This window comes from Ochotona princeps, chromosome 2 (assembly GCF_030435755.1).
Source record: "Ochotona princeps isolate mOchPri1 chromosome 2, mOchPri1.hap1, whole genome shotgun sequence".
Lineage (NCBI taxonomy): Eukaryota > Metazoa > Chordata > Mammalia > Lagomorpha > Ochotonidae > Ochotona > Ochotona princeps.
Window position 1 is genome coordinate 10,160,559 of NC_080833.1, and position 26,320 is coordinate 10,186,878.

The window sequence follows — 26,320 nt, forward strand, 5'->3', positions numbered from 1 at the left end:
GTCACCCAGGGCAGACTGGGCTCAGGCGGGGGCAATACTGCCTGTGGTCACGGGCCCTCTGGGGTTGGGAGACGAGAGGATTAGAAGTTTTCTTTAAGTTTCTCTTACCCTGCCAGCACCAGAAGCACAGAGTCTGGGAAACAGAACAAAACAAACCCTCACCCTTGCATCTTACACCTGCCCTGCACGCCCTACAGTCTTCTAATTCCAAGAAGGCCACAAAAGATTGACGGGGGCTCTTCGGTTTCTTTTTGGAAAGTTACTGCTATTGAGTTGGTTAGTCTGCGCCCTAACTTCTCAGTCTTCTTACCAGCAAAGTAGGAAAAGGCAGAACAGCCTCTGCTGGAACACAGCAACAGTTTTATCTGAATCGGGATGGAGATCTCGCCCTTTTTGTAAACAGTTGGTTATATAATATATATGTGTGTATATATATATATATATATATATATTTTTTTTTCTTAGTGGAGATTTGATCCCAGCCTGGAGTGAGTGAGACTGGGAACTGGAGTTTTGGTTTATGGGAGTAATTTCTTTGTTTTCCCAATTCTCAGTCTAAACGCTTGCACACTGGAAAATTCCAAATCAAAAGCCACAGAGAGGGAAGGGTTAGAACACACTATCTCTTTGCTCGCACAAAGTACAAGGCGTTTGTTTTGGGATAGTACTTCACATTCTGCTTCTTGTCCATGAGTCCTCCGAAGATGATGAGCTCACCCCTGCCTTGCACCACTGTGTGCAGGCTGGTTTCAGGAGGACCGACCACAGATGTGCTGTTGAACACTTTCCACTTGACCCGCCCCTTCTCCTTAGTGTCTCTAATGTCCAGCACGTACATCTGCATCGGCTTGCAGTTCATACTCTGGTACAGGGGTTTGCCAACATTCAGGGACTGGGGAGGATGGTGGCCCAGGCGGCGGGCAATGGGAGGTAAGGAATGTCCATCTCCCTGGGCAGGCCCTGGGCGGGAGACAGGCACCATGTCACCACTGCTTAGGTTCTGGCTCCCAGGGGAGCCGGGGGAAGACCCCAGTGGAGGACTTAGTGCCGCGGAGGCTGAGGGGCCCTTGGACGACATCGCTTTGATGGCCTCTAGACTGCGACGCAGGGTGCCTGGAGAGACGGCCCCTGCAAGGGCACTGGCCACGTGCGGCGGGGTGTGCACACCATTGGTCTGGTCCGGAGGGTGTCTCCCGCCTCCCCCGGCTGTCCTGTTGTCCACACCATCCAAGGGATTGCTACTAGAGGCAGGTTTCAGGTCCCAGTTTAGATCAATTGATCCTAGTCTCAGATCTTTCTGATCTGGGAGTGACCCTCGTCGGGGGCCTACAGAGAGCCCCATCTTCAGGTCGTATCCTTCAGCAGCAGACGGTGTGCTCGGAGACAGGGCCTGAAGGGGGCTGTCCAGGGAAGACCCGCCGCCAGCAGCAACTGTTCCCGGAGACAAACTGCCACCATTGAGAACAGGTGAGCCATCTCCCCTGGCGGGGGACAGGCTCCCTTCTCGAGAGCCTGCCGGAGTCTGCCTCTGAGCCCGGGGCCTCAGGGTCCCCCAGCGGCCGTTGACACAAGGCGCTTCATCCATGCTCCTCACTGGCGACTGGGAGCGGTACTCTCGGGTCTCTGGAACCAGAGCCGGAGGAGTGGCACTGATGGGTGATGGGCGAGAATTCAGACTGGGGCTAAGTGGGGCTCTCCCACTGGGAGCCTGGCTGAAGACCACCACACACTGTCCCACCTGGAAGACCAAGAAGGGGAGAACATGAGAACAGCTGATGCTTTAGTGTGACAGGTGCCACTATTGCAGTTAGGTCTATGGAACAGGGTTTGGGGGGAGGGCCCCTTTCTGTTTGAGACAAAGAGGTGCTCCAAATTGGTACTCAAAGGTGACAGAGGAGCCACACCTAGTGACTTCCCATCTGGTGGCTCAAACATGTGACAAACATCAAAGAAACCAGCTCATGAATACCTCTTCTGTAACACCAAGGTGCTTTCTACTTCTGTACAAACTTCCTTTGAAATCTGGCAAATTTAATTGGTTTTCCCAATGAAGACCTCTTTTGCTGGCCTGTCAGTTTTCCACTTACCCGGCAAGCTGGATGGCACCACAGTTCGGGGGCCCCATGATCTTCGTTTTCCACCTTGAGTGGCTGCCAGGCCCAGGGACCCGAGTGCATGTGCAATAACCAAGCATCCTTGAACAGCTGTAAGAGAAGGACCAACAACAGGACTCGGGGGTGGTACATGTTCCACACAGAGCCGTGGTCTCAGTGCTGCGCCATGTGGCCCACAAAGCATGTGGGCTCTTTAGGGATACAACTTCCATTATTTATGTAGTTACTTACTCAGTTACTCAGTTGTGCATACATTCATTCATGTACTAAACTGGCGTGGCTGATGGAATTGTGTCCATTGCTGTGTGTGTATGTGCACATTGTAGGCCAGAGGAGAGGGTAGATAAGAAATATCCATTACCCTGTGAATTTTGTATTCTTACTTCATCACCACGTGCCCAGGTCTGTATCGGGAGAAAACTGAACTTCGGAGGCCAGAAACTGAGGCCAGGTGCTCTGATGATGGATGTGGGACTTTTCACCAACCGCCCACCCATGAATTGGCATTAAATGTGGCAATTGTCAACCTGCTTTTTGTTTTCTTCTTTTTTTTTTTTTTTTTAAGATTTTATTTATTTTATTTATTTATTTTGTTGGAAAGGTAAATTGACAGAGAGAAGGAGACAGATAAAAAGATCTTCCATCTATTGGTTTACTTCCTCAAGTGGCTGCAATGACTGGAGCTGAACCAATCTGAATCCAGAAGCCAGGAGCTTCCTCCAGGTCTCCCATGTGGATGCAGGGTTCCAAAGCTTTGGTCCATCCTCGACTGCTTTCCTAGGCCACCAGCAGGGAGCTGAATGGGAAGTGGAGCAGCTGGGACACGACCAGTGCATGCAAGGCAAGGATTTAGCCATTAGGCTACTGTGTCGATTTTTCATTCTACTGCCCCCTCTCCTTTGAAAATATGATACTATTGTTTTATTTTTTTTTTTAAGATTCGTTTATTTTCATTGTAAAAGTAGATTTACAGAAAGAAGAGACAGAGAAAGATCTTCGATGCACAGGTTCACTCCAGAAATAGTCAGAATGGCTGGAGCTGAGCCAATCCAAGGCCAGGAACCATGAGCCTATTCCAAGTCTCCCAGACGGGTGCAGGGTTCCAAGGCTTTGGGCCATCCTCAACTGCTTTCCCAGGCCACAAGCAGGGAGCTGGGTGGGAAGTGGATCAGTCAGCGTCCATATGGAATGCTGGTACTTACAGGTGAATTAGCCAGTTGAGCGACCGCATGAGCCTCTAGCAGTAAGTCTCACAGTCTTAAGACAAAGTAGGACCCTCCAAGCAGGAGACCCTTATGGAATTTCTGGCTCTTGATTCAGTCCCAGTGTGGCTCTCCATGGAGTGAACCAACAGATGGAAGATCTCTATCTCTCCCTCTCTCTCACTTTCAATAAATAAAATACATCTTAGAAAAAAAAAAAAAGAGGAAGTAGGGATGGGGAAGAACATAAGTATTCAAAAAGTAAATGTCTAATTAAAATCATTCTGCAACTTCAGAAAAGAGTGGGGGGAAAGGGACAGAAAACATATGACTATATATCCACATTAGAGAAGCGTTCTTAAAATCAACAGGCCATAGGCAGCGGATGTGTAGCCTGGTGATTCAGGCACCAGGGGAGAGACCTCCTCCCCATACTGGAGGTCCTGGATTTGATAAGAGCTCTGGCTCTTGATTCCTGCTCATGCAGACCCCAGGAGGCAAAGATGATGGCTCCAGTGACTGGGGCTCTACTCCTCATGGGGTAGACTCCGACTGCATTCCCAGTTCCACTGGCCATCAGTCCTAGCCATCATGGGAACTCACTCTTAGTTCTTTATAATAATGTTTTATATATATAAGAGTAGTGTGAGTGTGTGGGGGGAGCAGGACCATGGAGCAGTGGGTTAAGCACTTCTTGAGATGCATTCCCTCATTGGAATGCTGGTCTGAGTTTCAGCTATTTCTCTTTTGATCAAGTTCTAAAAACTGAGCTTGGGAAACAGCAAATAATGATTCAAGTACTTGAGTTCCTGTCACCTTCATGGGAGACAAGAGTTTATGGTTCAGCCTGCCCCAGTCCTGGCTAGTGTGGTCACCTGATTAGTGAACCAGCAGATGGAAATCTGTTTGTCTGTCTGTCTGTCTATCTCTTTAAACTAAACAAATACAGAAGAAAAATCTGTCATGGGAATAGTCTTGTATGTGTTTTTAAACAAGATGGGACACAAAGTTTTGAACAGTTAGCATCTATCTGGGAATGTCAAATAAGCAATACTCACAGCATTGGGACCGCCACACCCTCCAAGAATTAAGATAGTTGCATCATCTATGACAATCTGGGGAGGGAAGAAATGTAAAATAAATCTACAAATATACAGGTACATGATTTTACTGTTATGCAAAAATCGCCTCCCCAGCTTCCAAGAGTGTCCTGATAACTTGTGCTTCCCCATTCTTCCCAAACCACATCAGCTCTTACTGAACAAATTACGAAGGATTCACCTGAACGGACACGCTCTTTGCTGATCACATATTAACATGAAAGTGTCAGCCACAGAAAACGCAGTTCTCTTGAGAAATCAAATAGCAAAATAAACGGTTTGGGGAAAGGCATTATGTAAAGCCACTATAAATAATGACCCATTTGAAGCTGAAAAATAAGTAGCAAACAAAATGGTACATTCTCTTTGTCTTGGTGCACACTGGCATCTTACCTGACTCCCTCCTCCCTCTCCCGTTCTAAATGAAAGATGCTACAATGTCTGTGGAATAGCTATTTTAATTCCTGAGCACCTGAGATTGGCCACCTCGGGGATGAGGACTGGGGCCTGAGATGTTCGGCTTGGACCACGCCCACTGCTCGAGGTCAAGGACCCAGACATCGTTGCTCCTGTGAAATAAGGACAGAGGGAGTTGGAGGTTGCAAAATTCTACCTGTACCACGCTCACTTGCACAACCAGAGGTGCAGAAAGCTTAAGGGATGGCCTGAGAGTTCAGGAGCTTCAGACCACAAGGATTGTTGAGGAATCCAACAAGTTCCTCAATCGTCTCTCTAATTCTGCTGTCCTTATCTATAGAACAGAAACTGCTACTAATTCTAAAGGCTGAAATAAGTGACAAGTGACATTTCAAAAGACACTCGGCAAAGCGCTGTGCTTACAGCTCCTCTCTGTTGTCTCTGAACTCATTTCCAGACCCTCTGCTCTCTCTCTCTTTTTAAGATTGATTTACTTTTATTGGAAAGGTAGGTTAGATTTATGGAGAGAGAGAGGAAGATCCGCCATCCGCCAAATCTCTGTTCTTCCCAACAACCCACAGGCCTCATTTGAGTAATTTAGCAGACACACATTACTACCTGAGTAAAAGTTAACTGGTAACAACAGGAAATAGCTTCTGGTCAAGTCTTTCAAAAGCAAAACCACAGGAAGAGAAAAGGTGATTTAAAAAGCAGCTCTAGCATCATCTAGGGGTAAAAAGCTTCATTGATTTTGACTACAAAAATAATTTCATGATGACTAATCAAAGTTCAGCCACATCAAGGACAAACTAGCACCTGCAGCCTTCAAGGCCTATCCCAGCAAGGACAGGCTCCCAAATGGTAGTCAGTTTTTACCTCTTTAAGGCCATCCACATAAGCATCCAGGAGTAACAGCTCCAAGTCCCGAAACCCTAAGCCCCTCACAGGGAGGGCAGTTCCCACATCCACTCTCTGAGCCGACACAACTGGCACTGGAATGGCTCTACTGTTAAGAGTGCATCAATTTCCATTTCAGAGAGCACAGGAGAAATGACCACCACTGCAGGCACTGCTGACTCAGGTAAACTATAATACAGACACACTGCTCTGGCTCTTGACTTTGGCCTGAACTGGCCAGTTCTGGTCAGAGATGGAGAGGACAGTGGGTGGAAGAGACAGCCTTGGGAGTATGTAATCTCAGACACAGCTTTCTGGCTTCTACTCACTCCCCAAGCCATCTCCTTTGCTGAGTTCACAATTTTGCCTTTCCTAACTCTTCCTGTCTCCTTTTCTAAACCCCCAAGGGGCACAAGCTGGAAGACCACTCTGCTTCTTGAGGCTGCCCTTCTGTAGGCTTGGTATAGTGACACGGTTCAGACTCCACCCTACTATATATCAAATAGCAAAAGATTTCATACCATCAAGTTTTTCAACTTGCTAGTGTGTGGCCAGAAGAGCAAATGTGTGGGTGAGAATAATTAACTACATTCATTAGAATATGCCCAGGAACACCAACCCTGACCAAATTCAGTTTCTGGCCTGTTTCTCCTAGTAGTGTATATGTTCAGGTTAATATGGAGCAAACGAATATACTTACATTTGCCGGGACCCTAAAGAGCCACCAAAGACGATCATTTTATCATCAATCACACAGGAGGAGTGGCCAGCCATGGGAGGTGGTCCATGGGTTGTCACAATGCAATTCCACCTAACATAAAAAGAGGAAACCAAGAAGTCAGTAGCAAGCTGTGATTCTAGATGTTTAAGGATCCTGTTAAGAAGATCCCATAAACATTCTAGGCAAAATATGTGTGTTAATGAGCATTTATGTGTTAAAACAGTAAGTAGGTATCCAGTTCAAATGACAATCTCATCCCCGTTTGTGAAGACAGGATAATAAATGCAGGATGTCCAAGGCATGCATACCTTTCAAATTCTCACACAGATGGTTGGGAGACAGAAGAAACGAGGAGACAACAACACGGCTATTTACAGCAGTCCGGGAGAATTGGCAGCCAAAACTGAAAAACTCTATGTTCTTCAATGGGTACTTATTTATTTTGAAAAGGAATAACTCTCTTCTGCTTTTTCTATTTGGAATAGGGTTTTGTTTTGTGTAAATATTTATTTTTGACAGGTAGATTTACAGAGAGAGAAGGGAGATAAAGAAAGAGATGGCCCAAGAGCTTGAGCCATCCTAGGCTGCAATCAGGAAGCTGGATCAGAAATGTAGCAGCCAGGACTGGAACCAACTCCCATATGATATACCAGCACTGCAGGTGAAGTATTAGCTTGCTAAGCCACAGCACTGGCCTCAGTTTTATTTGAAAATCAGAGTTACAGAGGGAGGAAGAGACAGAGATCTTCTATATTCTGGTTCACTCCCTATATGGATGCAGTGGCCAACACTGACCCAGGCTGAAGCCAGGAGTTTCATCCAGGTTTCCCACTTGAACCATATTTCACTGTTTTCCCAAGCTATCAACAGGGAGCTAGACTGGAAGTGGAGCAGCCAGGACTTGAACTGGTGCCCACATGGGATGCCAGTGTCACAGGTAGCAGTTTTACCTGCTATGCCATAATGCTGCCCCAGAATAGGGATTCTTTGGTTATATGATCCTCATGAAACCCTAAGTTATCTGAAACTGTCGGCAAAATCTGTATGTAAGTACATTTTTATCTCCCTGGGAAATTTTGTCAAATTCTTTACCAAAAGATAATCCATTAACTATTTTCAGACTTAACGCAGTTTATTTTGGAGACTTACCAGTTTTTAGAGGGTGAGTAAGTATGTATTTCATCAAAAAATCTCTCTGGTTGGTGTAGGGGATAGGGGCTTGGCCGTGTCCAGCCACCAAACAGCACAAGCAAGTCCTTGTACACGACCAGAGTCGCGCCAGCCTTCGGGGAAGGATAGGACCCTAAAAGAAATCAGTAACACCAGGGTTAGGAATCAAGATCTCACAACAACCCAAAGGTAGACTGTCTACACATCTGCTATTTCAGGAAGAATGACAAGATGGGAATCAATAATACAAGGGAGAGACACCACTGGGGTCATGGGGCTGATGTTCTGGTGTGGTGAGTCAAGACACTGCTTGAGGTGCGAACAGTAAATATCTGAGTGGCTGGGCCCAGCACGATAGCACAGTGGTTGAGGTCCTTGCCTTGCATGCGCCAGGATCCCATATGGTCCCCGGTTCTAATCCCAGCAGCCCTGCTTCCCATCCAGCTCCCCGCTTGTGGCCTGGGAAAGCAGTTGAGGACGGCCCAAAGACTTGGGATCCTGCACCTACGTAGGAGACCCAGAAGAACTTCTGGCTCCTAGCTTCGGATTGGCTCAGCTCCAGCCGTTGCAGTCACTTGGGGAGTGAACCATCAGATGGAAGATCTTCCTCTCTGTTTCTCCTCCTCTATGTATATCCGCCTTTCCAGTAAAAATAAATAAATAAAAAAAATATATATATATATCTGAGTATTGGTTCAAATCCTGGCTGTGCTGCTTCTGACATTCCTGCTCATGTGTCTGGGAAGGCAATGGACAATGGCCCAAGCACTTTGGCTCCTACCATCCACGTGGCAGACTTAGATCTTGTTTCTGGATTCTGGGTTCTACCTGGCCAAGTCTTGGCTGTTGCAGACATTTGGGGAGTAAACCAACATATGGAAGACTCTCCCTTGCTCCATCTCTGATATTCTGCCTTTTAGACATATCAAGAAATATTTTTTTGGGAAAAAAGAAGTGGGCCCGGCGCGACAGGTCCTCTCTTTGAATGTGCCGGGAACCCATATGGACACTGGTTCTAATCTCGGCGGCTCCACTTCCCATCCAGCTCCCTACTTGGCCTGGGAAGGCAGTTGAGGACGACCCAAAGCCTTGGGACCCTGCATCTGTGTGGGAGACCTGGAAGAAGTTCCTGGCTCCTGGCTTCGGATTAGCTCAGCTCCAACTGTTGCAGCTGCTTGGGGAGTGAATCATCGGATGGAAGATCTTCCTCTCTGTCTCTCCTCTCTGTATATCTGCCTTTCCAATAAAAATAAATAAATCTTAAAAAAAAAAAAAGAAAAAAGAAGTGTGTTATCAGAGAAAAACTATTACTGATTTAGATACCTGTTACCATTAACACAGAAAAAGCTGAGTCAGAATAAAGTTACTTTGATTATTTCAGGTTTAATTTGCTCATCTAAAACGAGAAACAACAGTATCTATCTCATAAGGTTGTTATAAACATTAAGTGCTTAGGCTTGGGTTGGTTTGACTTTGTAATCATGCTAAAGCATTGTGTACCCAGTAGCAGCCACCGGAATGCTCACCTTTTCTGGGGCCAATGACATGAGGCACAAAGCTGTGTGATGCTGGGCTGCAGCTCCCAATCAGCCACCAGATCACAAGGAGCAAAAGCCAGGGCCTGAGCACTTGCTGCTGAGCAATGGTGCTTGGCAGTTTCCATGTAATAAACACATTTTTCTTTTAAGAACTTATTTGTCTTTAAATTTTCATTTGAAAGGCAGAAAGATGAAGAGGAGAGACAGAAATCTAAAATTCTGAAGAGGCAGGCTGGACCACCCTGAGGCCAGGAACCCAGAACTCTCCCATGCTGGCGGCAGAGAACACTACAACTTGACTCACCATCTGCTGTTCCTCAGGGTGAGCAAGAGCAGGCACATGGACCGGAAGGAGCAGCCGGCATCTGAATCAGGCCCTCTGAAACAGGGTGTGGGCATCCGTGGTAACTGAACTGCCAAGCCGAGCCAAGCCAAGCCAAATGCCTGTCCCTAAATGCATCTTCAGTTTACAATAGGTTTATCAGGACAAACTCCTCAATGTAAGGGCTCAATGTGTTGACCCTCCTCCTATTCCTAGATGAAACTCCAAATTAATTGTTACTGACAATCACAGGTCAGAAGGCGAGAGGGACACAGCTCTCGCTTGTCCTGAGTCTAGGTTTTTGTTTTTTTTAAGATTTATTTTTATTGGAAAGTCAGATATACAGAGAGAAGAGGCAGAGAGGAGGATCTTTCGTCCAATGATTCACTCCCCAAGTGAGCTGCAACGGCCAGTACTGCGCTGATCTGAGGCCAGGAGCCTCTTACAGGTCTCCCACAAGGGTACAGGGACCCAAAGATTTGGGCCATCCTTGACTGCTTTCCCAGACCACAAGCAGGGAGCTGGATGGGAAGTGGGGCTGCCAGGATTAGAACCGGTGCCCATCTGGGATTCTGCTGCGTTCAAAGGCAAGAACTTAAGCCATTAGGCTATCGCACTGGGCCTGCTGAGTCTGGTGTTGACATGGAGACCTCCAGGACTCCAGATGGAGGCCTCAGACGAACACAAACAGGCCAGAATTCAAGGCTCGCCTGTCAAGGAACAGTGCACAGGAGACAATGAGCCTTGTATAACAGTAGTTGCCAGGGCTTCCCCAAGGCTGGACCTCCAAGCTACATGGAACAAATTTCAAAAAAATGGAAATTAAGCATAGGCTGGAGAAGTCTAGAGACAAAAAAAAAAAAAAAGAAAAAAAGAAAAAAAAAATCCCAAAGAGTTTTTTATGCTTCGAAATAACTGCTATGTTCCTTTCAATCCTTCACTATTGCCATTTTTAGCTTATTTAAGACCAAAGTAAATTATTTCAATTTCCAGGTGTCATTTTTATTATAACCAATACTTTTCAAGAAATTATTTTATTTTTTATTTTATTTTATTTTATTTGGGATTTCTCCCCCAAAACTCCCACCCCCCGCCAGATTTTCCCCATGTTGCTACAATAGTATAGTCCTTCATAAGGAGTCATAATTCCATCAGTCTCTCATTTAAGTGTGCCCCGACATTGCTGGTAAAGACGGTGTCAGACAGTCTGGCATCCCATTGTCTACACATTCCCAACAGTTTCATTGGGAGTCCATCTTTTGTTTGGAAATAGGAATGCATGTTGCATTGTACCCCCACATCTGGATATGGTAGACCCCAGTACTCCATCACTACACATTTCCATAAATGAGAAGCCATGAAACAAGGTCAACAACTGGTATGAATTAGAACAACAGCCACAACAACAACAACAACAACAACGAATTACAGCACCATGAAAAAACATGCCACTGAGTAATCAACACCTGGGGGACAAAAACGAAACACAAAAGTCTCTCGGGAAAAATGATGCCACCATGTAATCCATGAGCCAGCGATGAATTCGTCAAGAGAAAAGAAAGTATTTGGAATAAATAAAATTGAAACCAAAACATCAAAACACATGGGATGCAGTACCCCCCCCCCAAATACACACACACACACACACACACAAAACCCAGTATGGATCAGGTTATTGCAGGTACACTTTGATGGTTTCCTTATATAAAAGAGAACATATGGTATTTGTTCTTTTGTGTTTGACTTATTTCACTGAGCAAAATGGTTTCTGGTTGGGACCACTAATTGTAAATGGCATGATTTCATTCTTCTTAATAGCTGAATAATATCTTAAGAATATTTATTTTATTTTATCTTTATTTGAAAAGCAGAGTCGCAGAAGAGGATCAGAGAAACAATCGTTGATCTTGTGGTCCACTCGCAAAAATGGCAGCAATGGTTGGAGTTGAACTGACGCAAAGCTGCAGCCAGGTGGCTTCTCTGTGTCTCCTACATGGGTGTTGGAGCCCAAGGACTTGTGCCTTCCTCTGTAGCTTTCCTAAACCATCAGAAGGGAGTTGGATCAGAAGTGGAGCAGCCATGATTCGAACCACTGCTCATATGCGATGCCAGTGCCAAAGGCAGAAGCCCAGCTTACTATTCCAGGGAGCCAGCACCATATTATCACCATTTTAAATAAAGCAGCAGGCCCCATTTCTCCAGAGGGTCTTAAGCAGGAGGAGCCCCAGCGCTGTGTCAGCATGATAGCACTAAGCAGTTCCCACACAGGCACGGAGCCGGGCTCCCCCCACCAAGGGGTCAGGAGCACACAGATCCAGAAGCTTGCCTCTGAGTTCTCTAACGGTGCCACTTCCACAGTGGTAGGTGGAGCCGAGGACTGTGCTCCCGGTGCTCTAACTCCAGGGTAACTTATGTGACAGGGCAGCAGTCCTCACGGAAGAGATGAGTACCTAAGGACAACTCCATGGCCTCAGCTACTGCAGAGATGTTCCAAACAGAACAGACACAGATCTAGACAGAGGCCGCTGACTACAATGCACCTTCTCTGGGCACATATCTGCGTCAACCACCATGAGACACGGGCTGATGAATCCCTGAGTGACTTCTCTAAGTCCACGTCCCACAGGAAGAAGATCTAACCAATGTGGTCCAGTTAAAACACTACTGTTAGGGCAGGGTTGTGGTGCAGTGGGCTCAACAGCAGAGTGGAACACCTGTACCTCATATCAGAGATGTTTTGTCCCTCAGATTTTCCTTTCTGCCCAAGTTTCCTACTAACCCTTCCTAAGAGGCCCTGGTTGGTCCCTAAAACCCATCTGAGAAACCAAGATGGAAAGATGGACTTCCAGATTACTGGCTTTGGCCACTGTGGGCATCTGTGGAATTCACCAGTGAACGCCAGATCTGCCTCTGACTGTGTGTGTGACTCTCTGTTTTTTAAGTAAATTAAAATAAATCAATAGAAAAAAAAAACCACCAGCAATTCCAATCTGTAAATTGATCCAATTTAAAATGTAAACAAAATTTCGGGTTTTTACCCCCAAGTAGAGTCTCTCTCTCTCTCTCTCTCTCTTTTTTTAAGATTTATTTATTTTTATTGGAAAGGCAGATATACAGAGAGGAGGAGAGAAAGAGAGGAAGATCTTCCATCGGATGATTCACTCCCCAAGTGGCCGCAACAGTTGGAGCTGAGCCAATCCAAAGCCAGGAGCCAGGAACTTCCTCCAGGTCTCCCACACAGGTTCAGGTCCCAAGGCTTTGGGTCGTCCTCGACAGACTTCCCAGGTCAAGTAGGGAGCTGGATGGGAAGTGGAGCCACCGGGATTAGAACCAGTGTCCATATGGGATCCCGGCACGTTCAAAGAGAGGACCTTAGCTGCTAGTCCACCGTGCCAGGCCTGACCCAAGTAGACGCTTAAGTACTAGGAAAAAGAGGAGGAAAAACAAATACAAAACAGGCTACAGCAGTATAGTACTGTAACTTTTAGACTTAAATGTGGATGTGTATTTGAGACACTAGAAGTACTAGTTTTTAAAATCAAATGTAGAGGGCATGGCAGCAGCGTGGCCTAGCAGCTAAGGTCCTCGCCTTGAACACCCCGGGATCCCATATGGGCACCGGTTCTAATCCCAACAGCTCCACTTCCCATCCAGCTCCCTGCTTGTGGCCTGGGAAAGCAGTGGAGGACGGCCCAAAGCTTTGGGACCCTGCACCTGCGTGGGAGACCTGGAAGAGGTTCCTGGTTCCCGGCATCGGATCAGTGCTTCCGGCCCGTTGCGGCTCACCTGGGGAGTGAATCATCGGACGGAAGATCTTCCTCTCTATCTCTCCTCCTCTCTGTATATCTGACTTTGTAATCAAATAAATAGATCTTTAAAAAAATAAAATAAAATGTAGAAGCAAATATTTTGCAAAGCGGTTAAATGCTACTTGGAATGTCTGCGTATCATGTCACAGTACCTGGGTCTGAGTCCCGGGTTTACTTCCAGCTTCCGTCTAATGCGCATCCTTGCAGCCAGCAGGTGATGGCTAACACACAAGCATGCCTGGCTGTGACTGTCTTAGCTCTGGCATTTGAAAACTGAACCAGCATTCACTCCAGGCCTCCCATGGGGCTGGCAGGGATACAAATGCTTGATTGTCATCTGCTGCCACCCAGCATGTGAGTTAGTAGGAAGTAGAGGAACAAGAACTTAAGGTCCTCCACTTCCCAGGATGCAGGTCTCCCAACATTTTTATTTGGGGACTTATATTTATTGGAGAGGCAGATTTACAAACAGGAGGCAGAGAGAAAGATCTTCAATCTGCTAGATCACTCCCCAAGTAGCTACAATGGCCAGAGCTGAGCCAATCTGACGCCAAGAGCTTCTTTCAGGTCTCCCACATGGATACAAGGCTTTGGGCCATCCTCTACTGCTTTGCTAGGCCAGCAGGGAGCTGAATAGAAAGTAGAACAGCTGGGACACAAACTAGTGCTCATATGGGATTCTGGCACATGCAAGGCAAGGATCTAGCCACTGGTAAGTTGGGCTAACATGATGTCTCACTGGCTAATCCTCCATTTCCAAGCGCTGTATCATATGGGTGCCAGTTTGTACTTTGGCTGCTCCACTTCCCATCCTGCCTCCCATCTCTGCCTTGGCCTGAGAGAGCAGTCGAGGATGGCCCAAAGTCTTGGGACCTGCACCCACATGAGAGATTGGAAAAAGCTCCTGGCTTCAGATTGCCTCAACTCTGGCAGTTGCGGCCACTTAGGAAATGAACAGTGAATGGAAGATTTTTGTCTCTTCTTTTCTCTAAATCTTAAAAAAAAAAAAAAAAAAAAAAAGAAGAAGAAGAAAAACAAACCATCTGGTATGTCATACAACATTTGCAGTTGCCCCCAGGGATTAAATCTTAAAAAACTTCAGCATTAGGAGATGTGTCCCTTCTAGATTTCACCCCTTCCATTCCTGCTCCCGTTCCTACTCTGCTGGAATGAAAGGACCTTCTAATAAAAAAGAAATTTCAGTATTTGGGCTCGGCACGGTAGTCTAGTGGCTTTGCATGTACCAGGATCCCATATAGGCACTGGTTCTAATCCCGGCTGCCCCACTTCCCATCCAGCTCCCTGCCTGTGGCCTGGGAAGGCACCTGAAGACTGCCCGGAGCTTGGGACCCTGCACCCACTTAGAAGTTCTGGCTCCTAGCTTCAAATCAGCTCAGTTCTGGCCGTAGTTTGGGGAGTGAACCAGCAGACAGAAGATCGTTCTCTCTATCTCTCCTCCTCTTAGTATATCTGCTTTTCCAATAAAAAAATAAAAAAATCTCAGGTACCGGCAGCGTGGCCTAGCGGCTAAAGTCCTCACCTTGAAAGCCCCGGGATCCCACACAGGCACCGGTTCTAATCCCGGCAGCTCCACTTCCCATCCAGCTCCCTGCTTGTGGCCTGGGAAAGCAGTTGAGGACGGCCCAAAGCCTTGGGACCCTGCACCCGGAAGAGGTTCCTGGTTCCCGGCTTCGGATTGGCTCATCTCCAGCACTGGCTGTTGCAGCTCACTTGGGGAGTGAAACATCGGAAGGAAGATCTTCCTCTCTGTCTCTCCTCCTTTCTGTGTATCTGACTTTGTAATAAAATAAATCTTTAAAAAAAAAATCTTAAAAAAAATAAAAAGACTGCTGGACTTTAAAAAGAAGGAAATTTCAGCATTCACTGAAAAAGGACATCTCTTCACACAGTGCTTTCACAGTTACCACTGCGCAGCCTGGACAGTTCCTAGAAGCCTGTGCCTAATAGGGACAGGTACCTGCTAAGTCCTGGGCTCCCACCACCACCCTCCAGGGTGTGCATTAGCCGACTTTGGAATAGAAAACGGAGTTGGGACTTGAACCTAGGAGGCAGGTGATTTAAGAGTTTCTTCACTGTCGTGTCAAATGTCCACTCCAACATCTAGAGTTTTGGTCTTTTGGAAGGATGATTGGCACCAGAAATAAATACCCTTCCCTAAAAACAAAAAAAAAGTTCATTCAGATCTTTCTTGGCCTCCTTCAAAAACACAGAGGCCAGTGGGTTCTGGTTTTGGCGATGTGTCACTCCTGAGGAGGGAAGGGTGTCCTTCCACGAAGGACTCATGAAATACCACGGGATGAGATCTGCCCAGGCTGAAAGGACGGACACACCGCTCAGGCCAGCCTGCCCAGAACTGTCATCAGTTCCCAAACACTTCAGAGGTCTCATCATCCCATAGCAGAGACGACCAACAAAGCAAATCTCAAAGCAAGACGCACACCAAAAAGCAGCTGTGGGAAACTGGGTAATCAGATAAGCTCCCTAGGTGGCAGAAATAACACTGTTCCGGCACTGCTAAATGGTTCAGATGCTTCCCAAGGCTCCTATGAAACCAGAAGAAAATTTTACATGTGAAAGACAGTGATAGAACTACAAGGCGTTTTTATTTACTTTTGCAAAGAAGCTGGTAAAATGTGAAGCATTCCAAGTTCTAGTTTAGTTTCTATGTCATTTTCACATAATTGTGATTTCTATTTATACAGAACCAGCAGCCTAACTGATAACAAGATAAAACACTGCTGGCTGTTAGTGCCAGTGGCAGCAACAGCTGTCACCAGCCAAGAAGCAAACTCATGATCCCATCAGTACCATATATGGCTTCAATAAGCAGGAGCCGTAAATGCAATCCAGGTATCCCACAGGAGTGGCACCTGCACCACCACCGCTGCCTCCCAGAAGGCTGGAGCCAGGAGCTGGAGCTGTGCACTGAGCCAGCCACTTCCACCCAGACACCCGGGACACCAGTACCTCAGCTGCTAGTTAAATGCCTTCACCCAAGCACCTCCTTTCTAAGTGTCACTGGAAACTGCATTTTCCACAGGCAAAAATCTACAACTGACAGGCAACTTTGGAGTAGGCATTTGGCACGTGGTTAACTCACTGGGACATTGAGATCAAAGCAGTGAATTGAATGCCTGGGTTCAAACCTTGGCTCGATCTATCCTGGGAGGTAGCAGCTAATGGCTCAAGGATCTGGGTCCCTGCCAACCATGCTGGAAGCCAGTCTGGGTTCCAGGCTGCTGCCTTTGGGCTGGCCCAGGCTCAGCTGGTGCAGGCATTTGGAGGTGAACCAGCAGATGCAGGACCTGTCTGTCTTGTCTGTCTTTCAAAACGACAAAATGCACTATCATAGAAAAGCTTAGGCCCTGATTGGTTATAAATAGTATAATTCATTCCCATAGAGTAGCAGTTCTCAAACTGGCTGAGAAATAGCTGGGGCATTTATTAAAGCACAGACCTGATTTTCTTGGTTAACAAAAAGCCACATTCCTTTTTCTTCATTTTTTCCTTTGCTTTTGCTTTATTTTATTATTTTTAAAAGATTTATTTCTTTTACTTGGAAAGGCAGAGTTACAGAGAGAGAGGGAGAAAGACAGACAGCAAGCTACCAACCACAAGTTCACTCTCCAAATAAGAGTGTGATGGCCAGAGCTGGGCCGATCCAAAGCCAAGAGCTTCTTCCAGGTCTCTCAAATGGGTGCAGAGTCCCAAAGACGTGGGCCATTCTCTGTTGCTTTCCAAAGACATAGCAAGGAGCCGGATGGGAGCAGCACTGGCATCTATACAGGATGCCGGTACCAGCAGGTAAAGGATCTGCCTGTTATGACACTGTGCCGGCAACAAAGGTACATTCCTTCTTTTTTTTTTTTAAGATTTATTTATTTATTTTTATTGGAAAGGCGGGTATACAGAAAGGAGGAAAGACAGAGAGGAAGATCTTCGTCCGATGGTTCACTCCCCAAGTAACCGCAACAGCTGAAGATGAGCCAATCCGAAGCCAGGAGCCAGGAACTTCTTTCCGGGTCTACCATGCAGGTGCAGGGTCCCAAGTCTTTGGGCTGTCCTCAACTGTTTTCCCAGGCCAGAAACAGGGATGCTGGGATTAGAACCGGCGACCATATGGGATCCCGAGGCATGCAAAGCAAGGACTTTAACCACTATGCTATCGAGCCAGGCCCCAAAGGTACATTTCTTTTTTTCTTCCTTTTTTTTTTAAAGGTACATTTCTAACAAAAAGTGACACCGATGGCCTGGGGGCTAGACTTTGAGAACCACATTCTGACAGATTAATAAACCTTGAGTGAGCCTACTTCACCATGCTCCAATATTATACTAAAAGGGGATGCACTCATTCTTCTGACTTATGTTCAAATGCTGGATTTTTTTCCCTTAACACTGAACCTATCCAGAGGTTTTTCTGCATATTCAGTGTCCATGAATGAATGGTCCCTTTAATTTTGATAGCAGAGTAAGGACATCAGGGTTCAAGATGAGTTTTACTTGACAAATGCTTTAAAGGGTATTGAAAGGAACTACTTAAACATTTTCAATATAGAAACATTTCTCCATTTATGGGTTCTAGAACATACGCTGCAAAATAAATCAAAGGAAAAAATTTGTTCAAACTACTGGTTCTTGGGGTTGGCACCATAGTGCAGCGGGCTAAGGTACTACGTGTGATGCCAAGATGCCATACCAGAGCACCAGTTCAAGTCTTGGATGCTTTGCTTCCAATCTAGTTCTGTACTAATCTAGCCTGGGAAAGCAGAAGAGGATGAGCCAGGTATCTCAGTTCTGCCACTCTTCAGTTTGGCCAGGTCTAGCCATGGCCACTGAGGTCATTTGGGGAGTGAACCAACAGACAAAAAGATTTCTTCAGCATAAACGATTCTCTAACAGTTCTCCAAGATTCTAAAAACATAAATATTATGATTAGGAATTATGGAGTTAAAAGAAAGTTTGAAAGCAAAAATATCATAAGCATGAAAAATTCAACCTTGGGAATCACTAGCATGTCATGAATCCAAAACACTGGACAAAACCCATAGTTTAGCTCATTGAATTCCAGAATTGTCTGTAATGTGATTTTGCTTTTTATATATTTTTAAGATGTATGTATTTGAAACACAGTTATATATAGAGGGAAAGCCATAAAGGGAGGAACTGACTTTTCATGCACTGGCTCAGACCTAAATAGCCACAGCAGCCATCGCCATCTCCCAAGGGGATGACAAGACCCCAGTACTTGGCCCATCATTCACTGCCTTCCCAGGTGCATCAGAGGGAGCTGAATAGGAGGAAGTGGAGCAACCAGGACTTGAACCAGTGCTCATACAGAATGCTGGCATCTGGGTGGCAGTTTAAGTCACCACCACAACATCTGGTGGTGGTTGCTTTTTAAAGGGAGCATTGTCTAAACTTTCTAGAGAAAGGACACTTGGTTGATTATCTTTCATCTGCACTTTTTAAAAAAAAAAATTTATTTTTTCTTATTGCAAAGTCAGATATACAGAGAGGAGGAGAGACAGAGAGGAAGATTGTCCATCCAATGATTCACTCCCGAAGTGACCACAACGGCCAGTGCTGTGCCGATCCGATGCCAGGAGCCAGGGACTTCCTCCAGGTCTCCCACATGGGTGGGAGGGTCCCAAGGCTTTGGGCCGTTCTATATGGGATGCTCCACTTATGATCCAGCTCCCTGCTAAGGTATTGGGAAAGCAGCACATCATGGCCCAAGGGAGACCTGGAAGAAGCTGTGGACTCCTGGCTTAGGACCAGCCAAGCTCTAGGAGTTGTGACAATTTAAATTGCGAGTCAACCAGGGGATGGAAGATTCTCTCCCTCTGTATGACTCTCTTTGTAACTCTTGATTTCAAATTAAATACATTTTTTTTTGCTTTCTTAAAAAAAAAAAAAAAAAAAAGAAGTGGAGCAGTCAGGACACAAACCGATGCCCATATGGGATACTGGTGCTGGTAGGTTGAGGATTAGTCAGTTGAGCCACTGTAGCAGCCCAATATAACAAATTTATTAAAGAGAAAAAAAAATGTAGAGGTGGCTAACTATAGGCGTGTACACAGAGCAAAAATGTACTTATGACTTGAGATTCTATGGCAGCATAAGCATAAGTTCTATGGCATGAGTCAGGAAAGTACCACGCAGGAGGACAAAACTGACCAGGTCTTCTTGGGCTTATCAAACTCAGTGGGGCTTGGAAAGGATGCAGAGGAGGGAGGAAAAGGGAACAATACAGGGTATGGGTTTGAATTGTTTTTTCTGCTTTCAGACAGGGAAATACAAAGGCTCTGAGGCTTATGTCTTGGTTTCATCAATAATTACATCTATGGGCCTGGCATAGCAGCCTAGTGCCTAAGTCCTCGCCTTGCACGACCCAGGACCCCATACAGGAATCAATTGGTATCTTGGCTGTTCCACTTCCCTTTCAGCTTCTTGCTTGTGGCCTGGGAAAGCAGTAGAGCATGGCCCAAAGCCTTGGGACCCTGCAGCTACGTGAGAGACTTGGAAGAAGCTTCTGGCTCCTAACTTTGGATCAACTTAACTCTGGCCATTGCGGCAACTTGGGGAGTGAACCAGCAGATGGAAGATCTTTCTCTCTTTACTCTGTAAATCTGACTTTCCAATAAAAAACAACAACAACAACAAAAATTTTTAAAAATAATTATATCTATGTACCGTTAAAAAATGCGAGGGTAAAAAAATGCGACGGTAGGGATTGCAGCACTGTTGTATAGTAGATGAAGCCACTGCTAGCAATGCTGGCATCCTATATGGCCTGTAGTTGAGTCCTGGATGCTATAAAATGGAACCCCTTTTAAGTAAAAGCAGGACCCAGTTTGTGTCTATCTTCCTTAGCCCAAGGTGTCCGTGTATGTCATCTATCATAAGGAATTGACTGGCTTAAGGGAGTGATTTGTACACGGGAATTTTAGGTCTGTGCAGAATACAGGTGCCACCTTTACATAATTCCCAGATCAACTGGAGCCTACTAGGCCATCATTAATTCCCCAAAGAGCACATTATTACTGACCAACCAAAGGAAGATCATGAGCTTCAGTGGCCAAGCAGGAACCTGGACTCCAGCTCGTCATACACCTCTCAGCCTCAATTTCAGTTTCTAAAAACCCTCACTCCTAATTCCCCAGGGAGCCCAGAAATTAAGCAATAGCTGCCCAGCCCCTTGTTCTGCCCAGCCCCTTGTTCTATGCTTTTGCAGTATATGCCCACTTTCTTGCACCAACCCCATGTCAGGAATTAGCTTTCTTCAGTTGGGCAAAAGGCCCAGTTTTGTGGTTCTAGAGAAAGGCTTCCAACTAGTTTGAGGTTTTATCTGGCAATAGCTCCACTTCCATCCAGTTTCCTAATGCACCTGGGAAAGTATTGGAAGATGGCCCAAGTGCCTGGGACCCTGCACCGACATGGGCAATCTGGATAAAACTTCCAGCTTCTGGCTTTGGCCTGGCTCAGCCCCAGCGGTAAGTACATTTCAGTAGCAGATGATTCGCAATCCTGTCTCTCCTTCTCTCTCTGTAACTGTACCTCTCAAAGAAATAAAATAAATCTTAAAGAAATGAAGGATGGAAGTTAGATCACGCCCCAAGGCTGCCACTGTTTTGCAAGGCCTGCATTCTATACCATGGTGCCAGTTGAAGTCCTGGCCACTCCACTTCAAATCTAGCCTCCTGCTAAGAAGAGAGTCTCACTATCTGGGCCCCTGTCACCTATGTGGGAGATCCAGGATGGATTTCTGGCTCCCTGCTTCAGTCTGGCCCAGATCTTGCTGCTATGTCATTTGGGGAATGAATTAAGAGACATAAGAGCCATTCTCTGTCTCTGTTCCCTCTCTTTTCCCATCTCTGTCTCCCTCCTTCCCTTTCTGTTGTTCTGCTTTTCAACTAAACAAATCTTTACATATATTTTTAATCATTTCTTGCATTGCTTGCTAATCATTCAAATATGAGAAAATTTTGTAATAGGGATGAGAAACATGCATCTCCTATAGAACTCTATATGACACAGGCATGAAAAAAAGCAATTCTCTATTGGGGCATTGTTTTTCATGCCAATAAACAAACGAACATGAAAGACCACTTGAGGCATGGGGCAGCACTTCTCACAAGCCATTAACAACAGAAAGCCAGTGATAGCTCCTGGTTGGCATTTCAAGGGGTCTTTTGATTCAGCCTCTCTGGGAGAAGAGAAGGGCCAGAGTCTCAGTTTAATCTGATAATTTGTTCATTGCAGTTCTAATCAGGAGGTACTTTCTCAAGTGGCTCCATTTAGAAGTGAAAAACAATGTCACTAGTCACAAAATTCCTGGCCTGGTGACAAAACAGAAAAATTCCAGGCAGCAAAGGGAGGGAGCCAGACTGAACCATAGCACAGTCTTCTTTATTCTCTCCCCCGGAGGACTAAAGGCTATCCAGTTCTGGGCCATGCCAACTCTCCCACTCTCCTCTCGAGCAGGGAAGATTCTGCTCCCACCTTAGAAAAACAAATGTTCTGGAAAAATCCCAGGATTTGGATTTTACAAACAGGAAGGATTCCTTCCTCTGCTCGGGGAATCCACTGGCTCTGCTCTCGGTATCCTCAGACCACCGCGCTGCAGGCACCTCCCAGTCCAGAGGAAACCAGGAAAAATCACCACGCCTCAGAGATTAGGTAGGAATTGGTACAGGAAAGAGATAAGGGACTTCAATGAAATCCCCTATGATTCTTTTTTTTTCTTTCTCTCTTTTTAAAGAGGAATTAGCTCATAAAACTGCCTGGACTTTGGGTGCTTCCCCTTTTTATGAAAACAGAAAAAGGTAGATGTATATACAAACATTCCACAATCATTTTAATCAAAATATATCATATTAGTAAGAACAAATAATAGGCCTTAAAAATAGTAAACAGAGGGCCTGGAAGAGATTCCAGATTCCTGGTTCCTGGCTTCTGGCTTTGGATCAACTCAGCTCCAGCTGTTGGCAGCCACTTGGGAAATGAAACAGCAGACGGAAAATCTCTATCTCTTTCTGTAAACCTGATTTTTCCAATTAAAAGAAATCTTTAAAAATAGTAAACAAAATCTTAGTTCATTGGTTTGCTACTCTTTCCCCATCTATACCAGCTTTCTTTTAGTTAGTGTGAGGCAGTTCAGTTACCCATTGGCATATCTATATCCCTTAGTGGAAAGCCTGATGTGAAGGCAGGCGTCTGCTTCAGATTTCGCTTCCTGCCACTGCAGACAATTGGAAGCAGCAGGTGGTTGCCCAACTGCTTGGGTTCTGCTACCCATGTAGGAGACTTGTATACACTTGCTGCTTCCTGACGCTGGTCTGGCCCACCCTTGTTTATTATAGGTGTTGTAAAGTGAACCAGCAGACAAAAGCTCTCTCTCTATATACTATCCCAATAAAGTGAAGAAAAATATTTTTAATGCTTTTAATTTACAATTTAACCCTGGCTCTGAAACATTTTATAGCTGATTTAAAATATTTTCATCTACTCTCTTAATCATCCAGTTATTTTCTTCTTACTTATATTGTTGGCATTGATTTGCTTATTGTCTTTTCCATGACAGACTTTACATCTTGTTCACATTGTAATGTCAGTATTAAAACATTTTTAAATATCATTTAATAATTATGGACATTATTAAACATTCAATAATGGAATAAAGAAGCTGCGGGAACTTAAGGCCACTCTGATGTACATGCTGCCAAGAGGTGAGGCTGTCTGAAGTTGGAAGTGATAGACTGAATTTCTCCTCATGCTCCAGAAAGAGCACCTTCGTCTACTTGTCTTGGTTCACCTGCAGTGTCCTCCTCTCAGGGTCCTAACACCGTGACAGTAGAGCCTATACACACTGACTCTCCTGGGGCCACCTATGCTATGGCTAAGAGGTAGAGATCAGCCTAGGTGTGAAACAGAGACCAAAGAAAATGAGAAGTTTGAAAGAGAACAAATTTATGTTCAATGGGACAAGGAAAGATGTCTTGAGAGCAGGACCGAGTCTCTACTTTGTCTCTCTGAGGCCACGTTGTCCTTGTCTATGCTTTATCAAAAGAAATTCACTGACTCGAGGAAGTGATATAAATTATCCATCAAGGTTATACTCCCTGGACTGGAGGAGATTTTCTTTTAAATAATCCATTTTTTTTGGAAAGGCACAGTTGCAAAGGAGACAGATAGGTCTTCCATCCACTGGTTCACTCCTCAAATGGCGTCAATGGCCAGAGCTGAGCTCATCTTAAGCCAGGAGCTGCTTCAAGATCTCCAACACTGGGGCCCGGCAGCGTGGCCTAGCGGCTAAAGTCCTCGCCTTGAAAGCCCCGGGATCCCATATGGGCGCCGGTTCTAATCCCAGCAGCTCCACTTCCCATCCAGCTCCCTGCTTGTGGCCTGGGAAAGCAGCTGAGGACGGCCCAAGGCTTTGGGACCCTGCACCCGCGTGGGAGACCCGGAAGAGGTTCCTGGTCCCGGCATTGGATTGGAGTGTACCTGCCCGTTGCGGCTCACTTGGGGAGTGAAACATCGGATGGAAGATCTTCCTCCTGTCTCTCCTCCTCTCTGTATATCCGGCTTTCCAATAATAATAATAAAATCTTAAAAAAAAAAAAAAAAAAAAAAAAAGATCTCCAACACTGGAGCAGGGGCCTAAGGACTTGAGCCATCCTCTGCTGCTTTCCCAGACCATTAATAGGGAGCTAAATCAGAATGGTGGTAGCTAGGACATGAACTACTGCCCATATGGGATGCTGGTGCCCCCACTCCTGAAGGAAGGAGTCATTCGCTTCTCCAACCGATAAGCACCTGGGAGGCTGGCATTGTCTGGAGGGGTTTGTTCAGGGAAATTCCACATCTGAAACTCTCCCACCCACACTTTCCTAGAAGAGGGAAGACAGAAACTGGGGAGCAAAACTCATGTCCTTAAACCTCGTCTGAACATAGACTGGCTCTCATCTTTTACTGGTCCATCAGACTGGAACTTTTGTCTCTTCACTTTTTTCAATAAAATTCTTCGCTAATTGCCTTTCCCACTTTCTCTGCATATTTATCAGCTAACCACTTCATCACGGATAGAAGAAGTAGCCAGGGTTTAAATCAGTGCTAACAAGTAAGGCTTCTGTTGAACTGTGGAAGGAGTTTATCAAAGTTCCTGCTGCTCATTATTCTTAAAGGGTGTAAGCAAAGCAAAATGATCCCATATCTATCGTGTATGTGTGTATGTGTGTGTGTACTTGAAAGGCCCAAAAGCAGGGAGAGGAAAAGACACAGCCAAAGAGCAGAAAGAGTGATCTACTTACTGGTTTACTCTCCCAGGGCTGGGCTAGGGCAAAGCCAGGCACCCCATTTGGATCTCTCCTGTGAGTGAAGGGCCCAAATACTCAGGCAATCACCTGCTGCTTCCCCACACACATTAGAGGAGGGCTGGATTAGCAGAACAATGGGGACATGAACTAGCACTTGGCTGTACCACAAAGCTGATCCTAGAACTTTCTTTTCCTACTACACTAAATGTGACTGTAAGAATAGACAGACTGGGGCCCGGCGTGGTATCCTAGTGGCTAAAATCCTCGCCTTGCACACACCAGGAACTCATATGGGCATCGGTTCATATTCCAGCTGCTCCACTTCCCTGCTTGTGGCCTGGGAAAGCAGTCAAGGACAGCCCAAAGTTTTGGGACCCTGCACCCACGTGGGAGACCTGGAGGAAGTTCCAGGATCCTGGCTTTGGACTGGTTCAGCTCCTGCCACTGTGGCCGCTTGGGGAGTTAATCATCACATGGAAGATCTTCCTCTCTGTTTCTCCGCTTCTCTTTACATCTGTCTTTCCAATAAAATAGTAATAATAATAAAATAAACCTTTTAAAAGAAGAATATTCTTTTGAAACAAAGTCCTAATTAATAAGATATCACTTGGGATTTTGTTTGTGACTAACAGGGAAGAAACCAGGAAGACAAAACTCATGAGAAAGAAGATCCTAAGGGTGGAATGTATACAGCCACTCCAATACACAGGCCTGGGCCAGGCTGAGGCCAAGAACCAGGATCTCCATCTTGGTCCCGAACATGGGTGGCAGGAGACCAACTACTTGGGCCATCTTCCAGCCTTCCCAGGCACATTAACAAGGACTTGGATCAAAAGCAGAGCAGCTGAGACTCAAGCTAGTGCTCTGGAATGGGATACAAGTGGTGGGTTAATCCCCTAAGCTACACTGTTGGCCTCTAAGCTCCAAATTTTGACCTAACACTTAACTTTTATGCTAGAAACTTTGTTCTACACATTGACATTTGTTCCCTCTTTGTAAGTGAAAGTGAGCTAGTCTTAAAGAAGTTCAGAAAATCAAAGCAAATCAGAAGGGGAGTGAACCAGTAGACAGGGGATCTTTCTTTATATCGCCTTCTCTCTGTAAATTTCCCTTTCAAATAAAAATTATTTTTTGTTTGAAAACTTTTTTTTTAAAGATTTATTTATTTTTGTTGTAAAGTCAGATATGCAGAGAGGAGGAGAGATAGAGAGGAAGATCTTCCGTCCGATGATTCACTCCCCAAGTGAGCCGCAACGGGCTGGTGCTGCACCGATCCGATGCCGGGAACCAGTAAACCTCTTCCGGGTCTTCCACACCGGTGCAGGGTCCCAAAGCTTTGGGTCGTCCTCGACTGCTTTCCCAGGCCACAAGCAGGGAGCTGCATGGGAAGTGGAGCTGCTGGGATTAGAACTGGCACCCATATGGGATCCCGGGTCGTTCAAGGCGAGGACTTTAGCTGCTAGGGCATGCCGCTGGGCCCTATTTGAAAACTTCTATCTTAATTTTTTTTTTTTTTATTGTTAATTGTTTTGCATTATGTGACAGTTTCATAGGCTCTGGGAATCCCCCCCCCTCCCCCTCCCCTCCCCCCGGTGGATTCCTCCACCTTGATGCAGTATTACAGTTCAAATTCAATCAAGATTCTTTCATTGCAAACATATACCAAGCATAGAGTCCAGCTACTTATTGTCCAG

At 45.7% G+C, this 26,320-nt stretch overlaps 1 protein-coding gene across 1 annotated transcript in view; it reads right to left on the minus strand.

Moving 5' to 3' along the window:
* Positions 1–346: 346 nt before the first annotated feature.
* Positions 347–26,320, minus strand: part of FBXO42 (F-box protein 42) — an 81,091-nt gene continuing 55,117 nt past the window's right edge. Inside the window, exons 5-10 of the mRNA XM_004592333.4 lie at positions 7,601–7,754; positions 6,431–6,541; positions 4,889–4,985; positions 4,375–4,431; positions 2,088–2,204; positions 347–1,738 (exon numbers count right to left, since the gene is read on the minus strand). Of these exons, the coding sequence (XP_004592390.2) occupies positions 620–1,738; positions 2,088–2,204; positions 4,375–4,431; positions 4,889–4,985; positions 6,431–6,541; positions 7,601–7,754 (1,655 nt within the window). The 3' untranslated portion in view covers positions 347–619. The remainder of the gene's footprint in view (positions 1,739–2,087; positions 2,205–4,374; positions 4,432–4,888; positions 4,986–6,430; positions 6,542–7,600; positions 7,755–26,320) is intronic.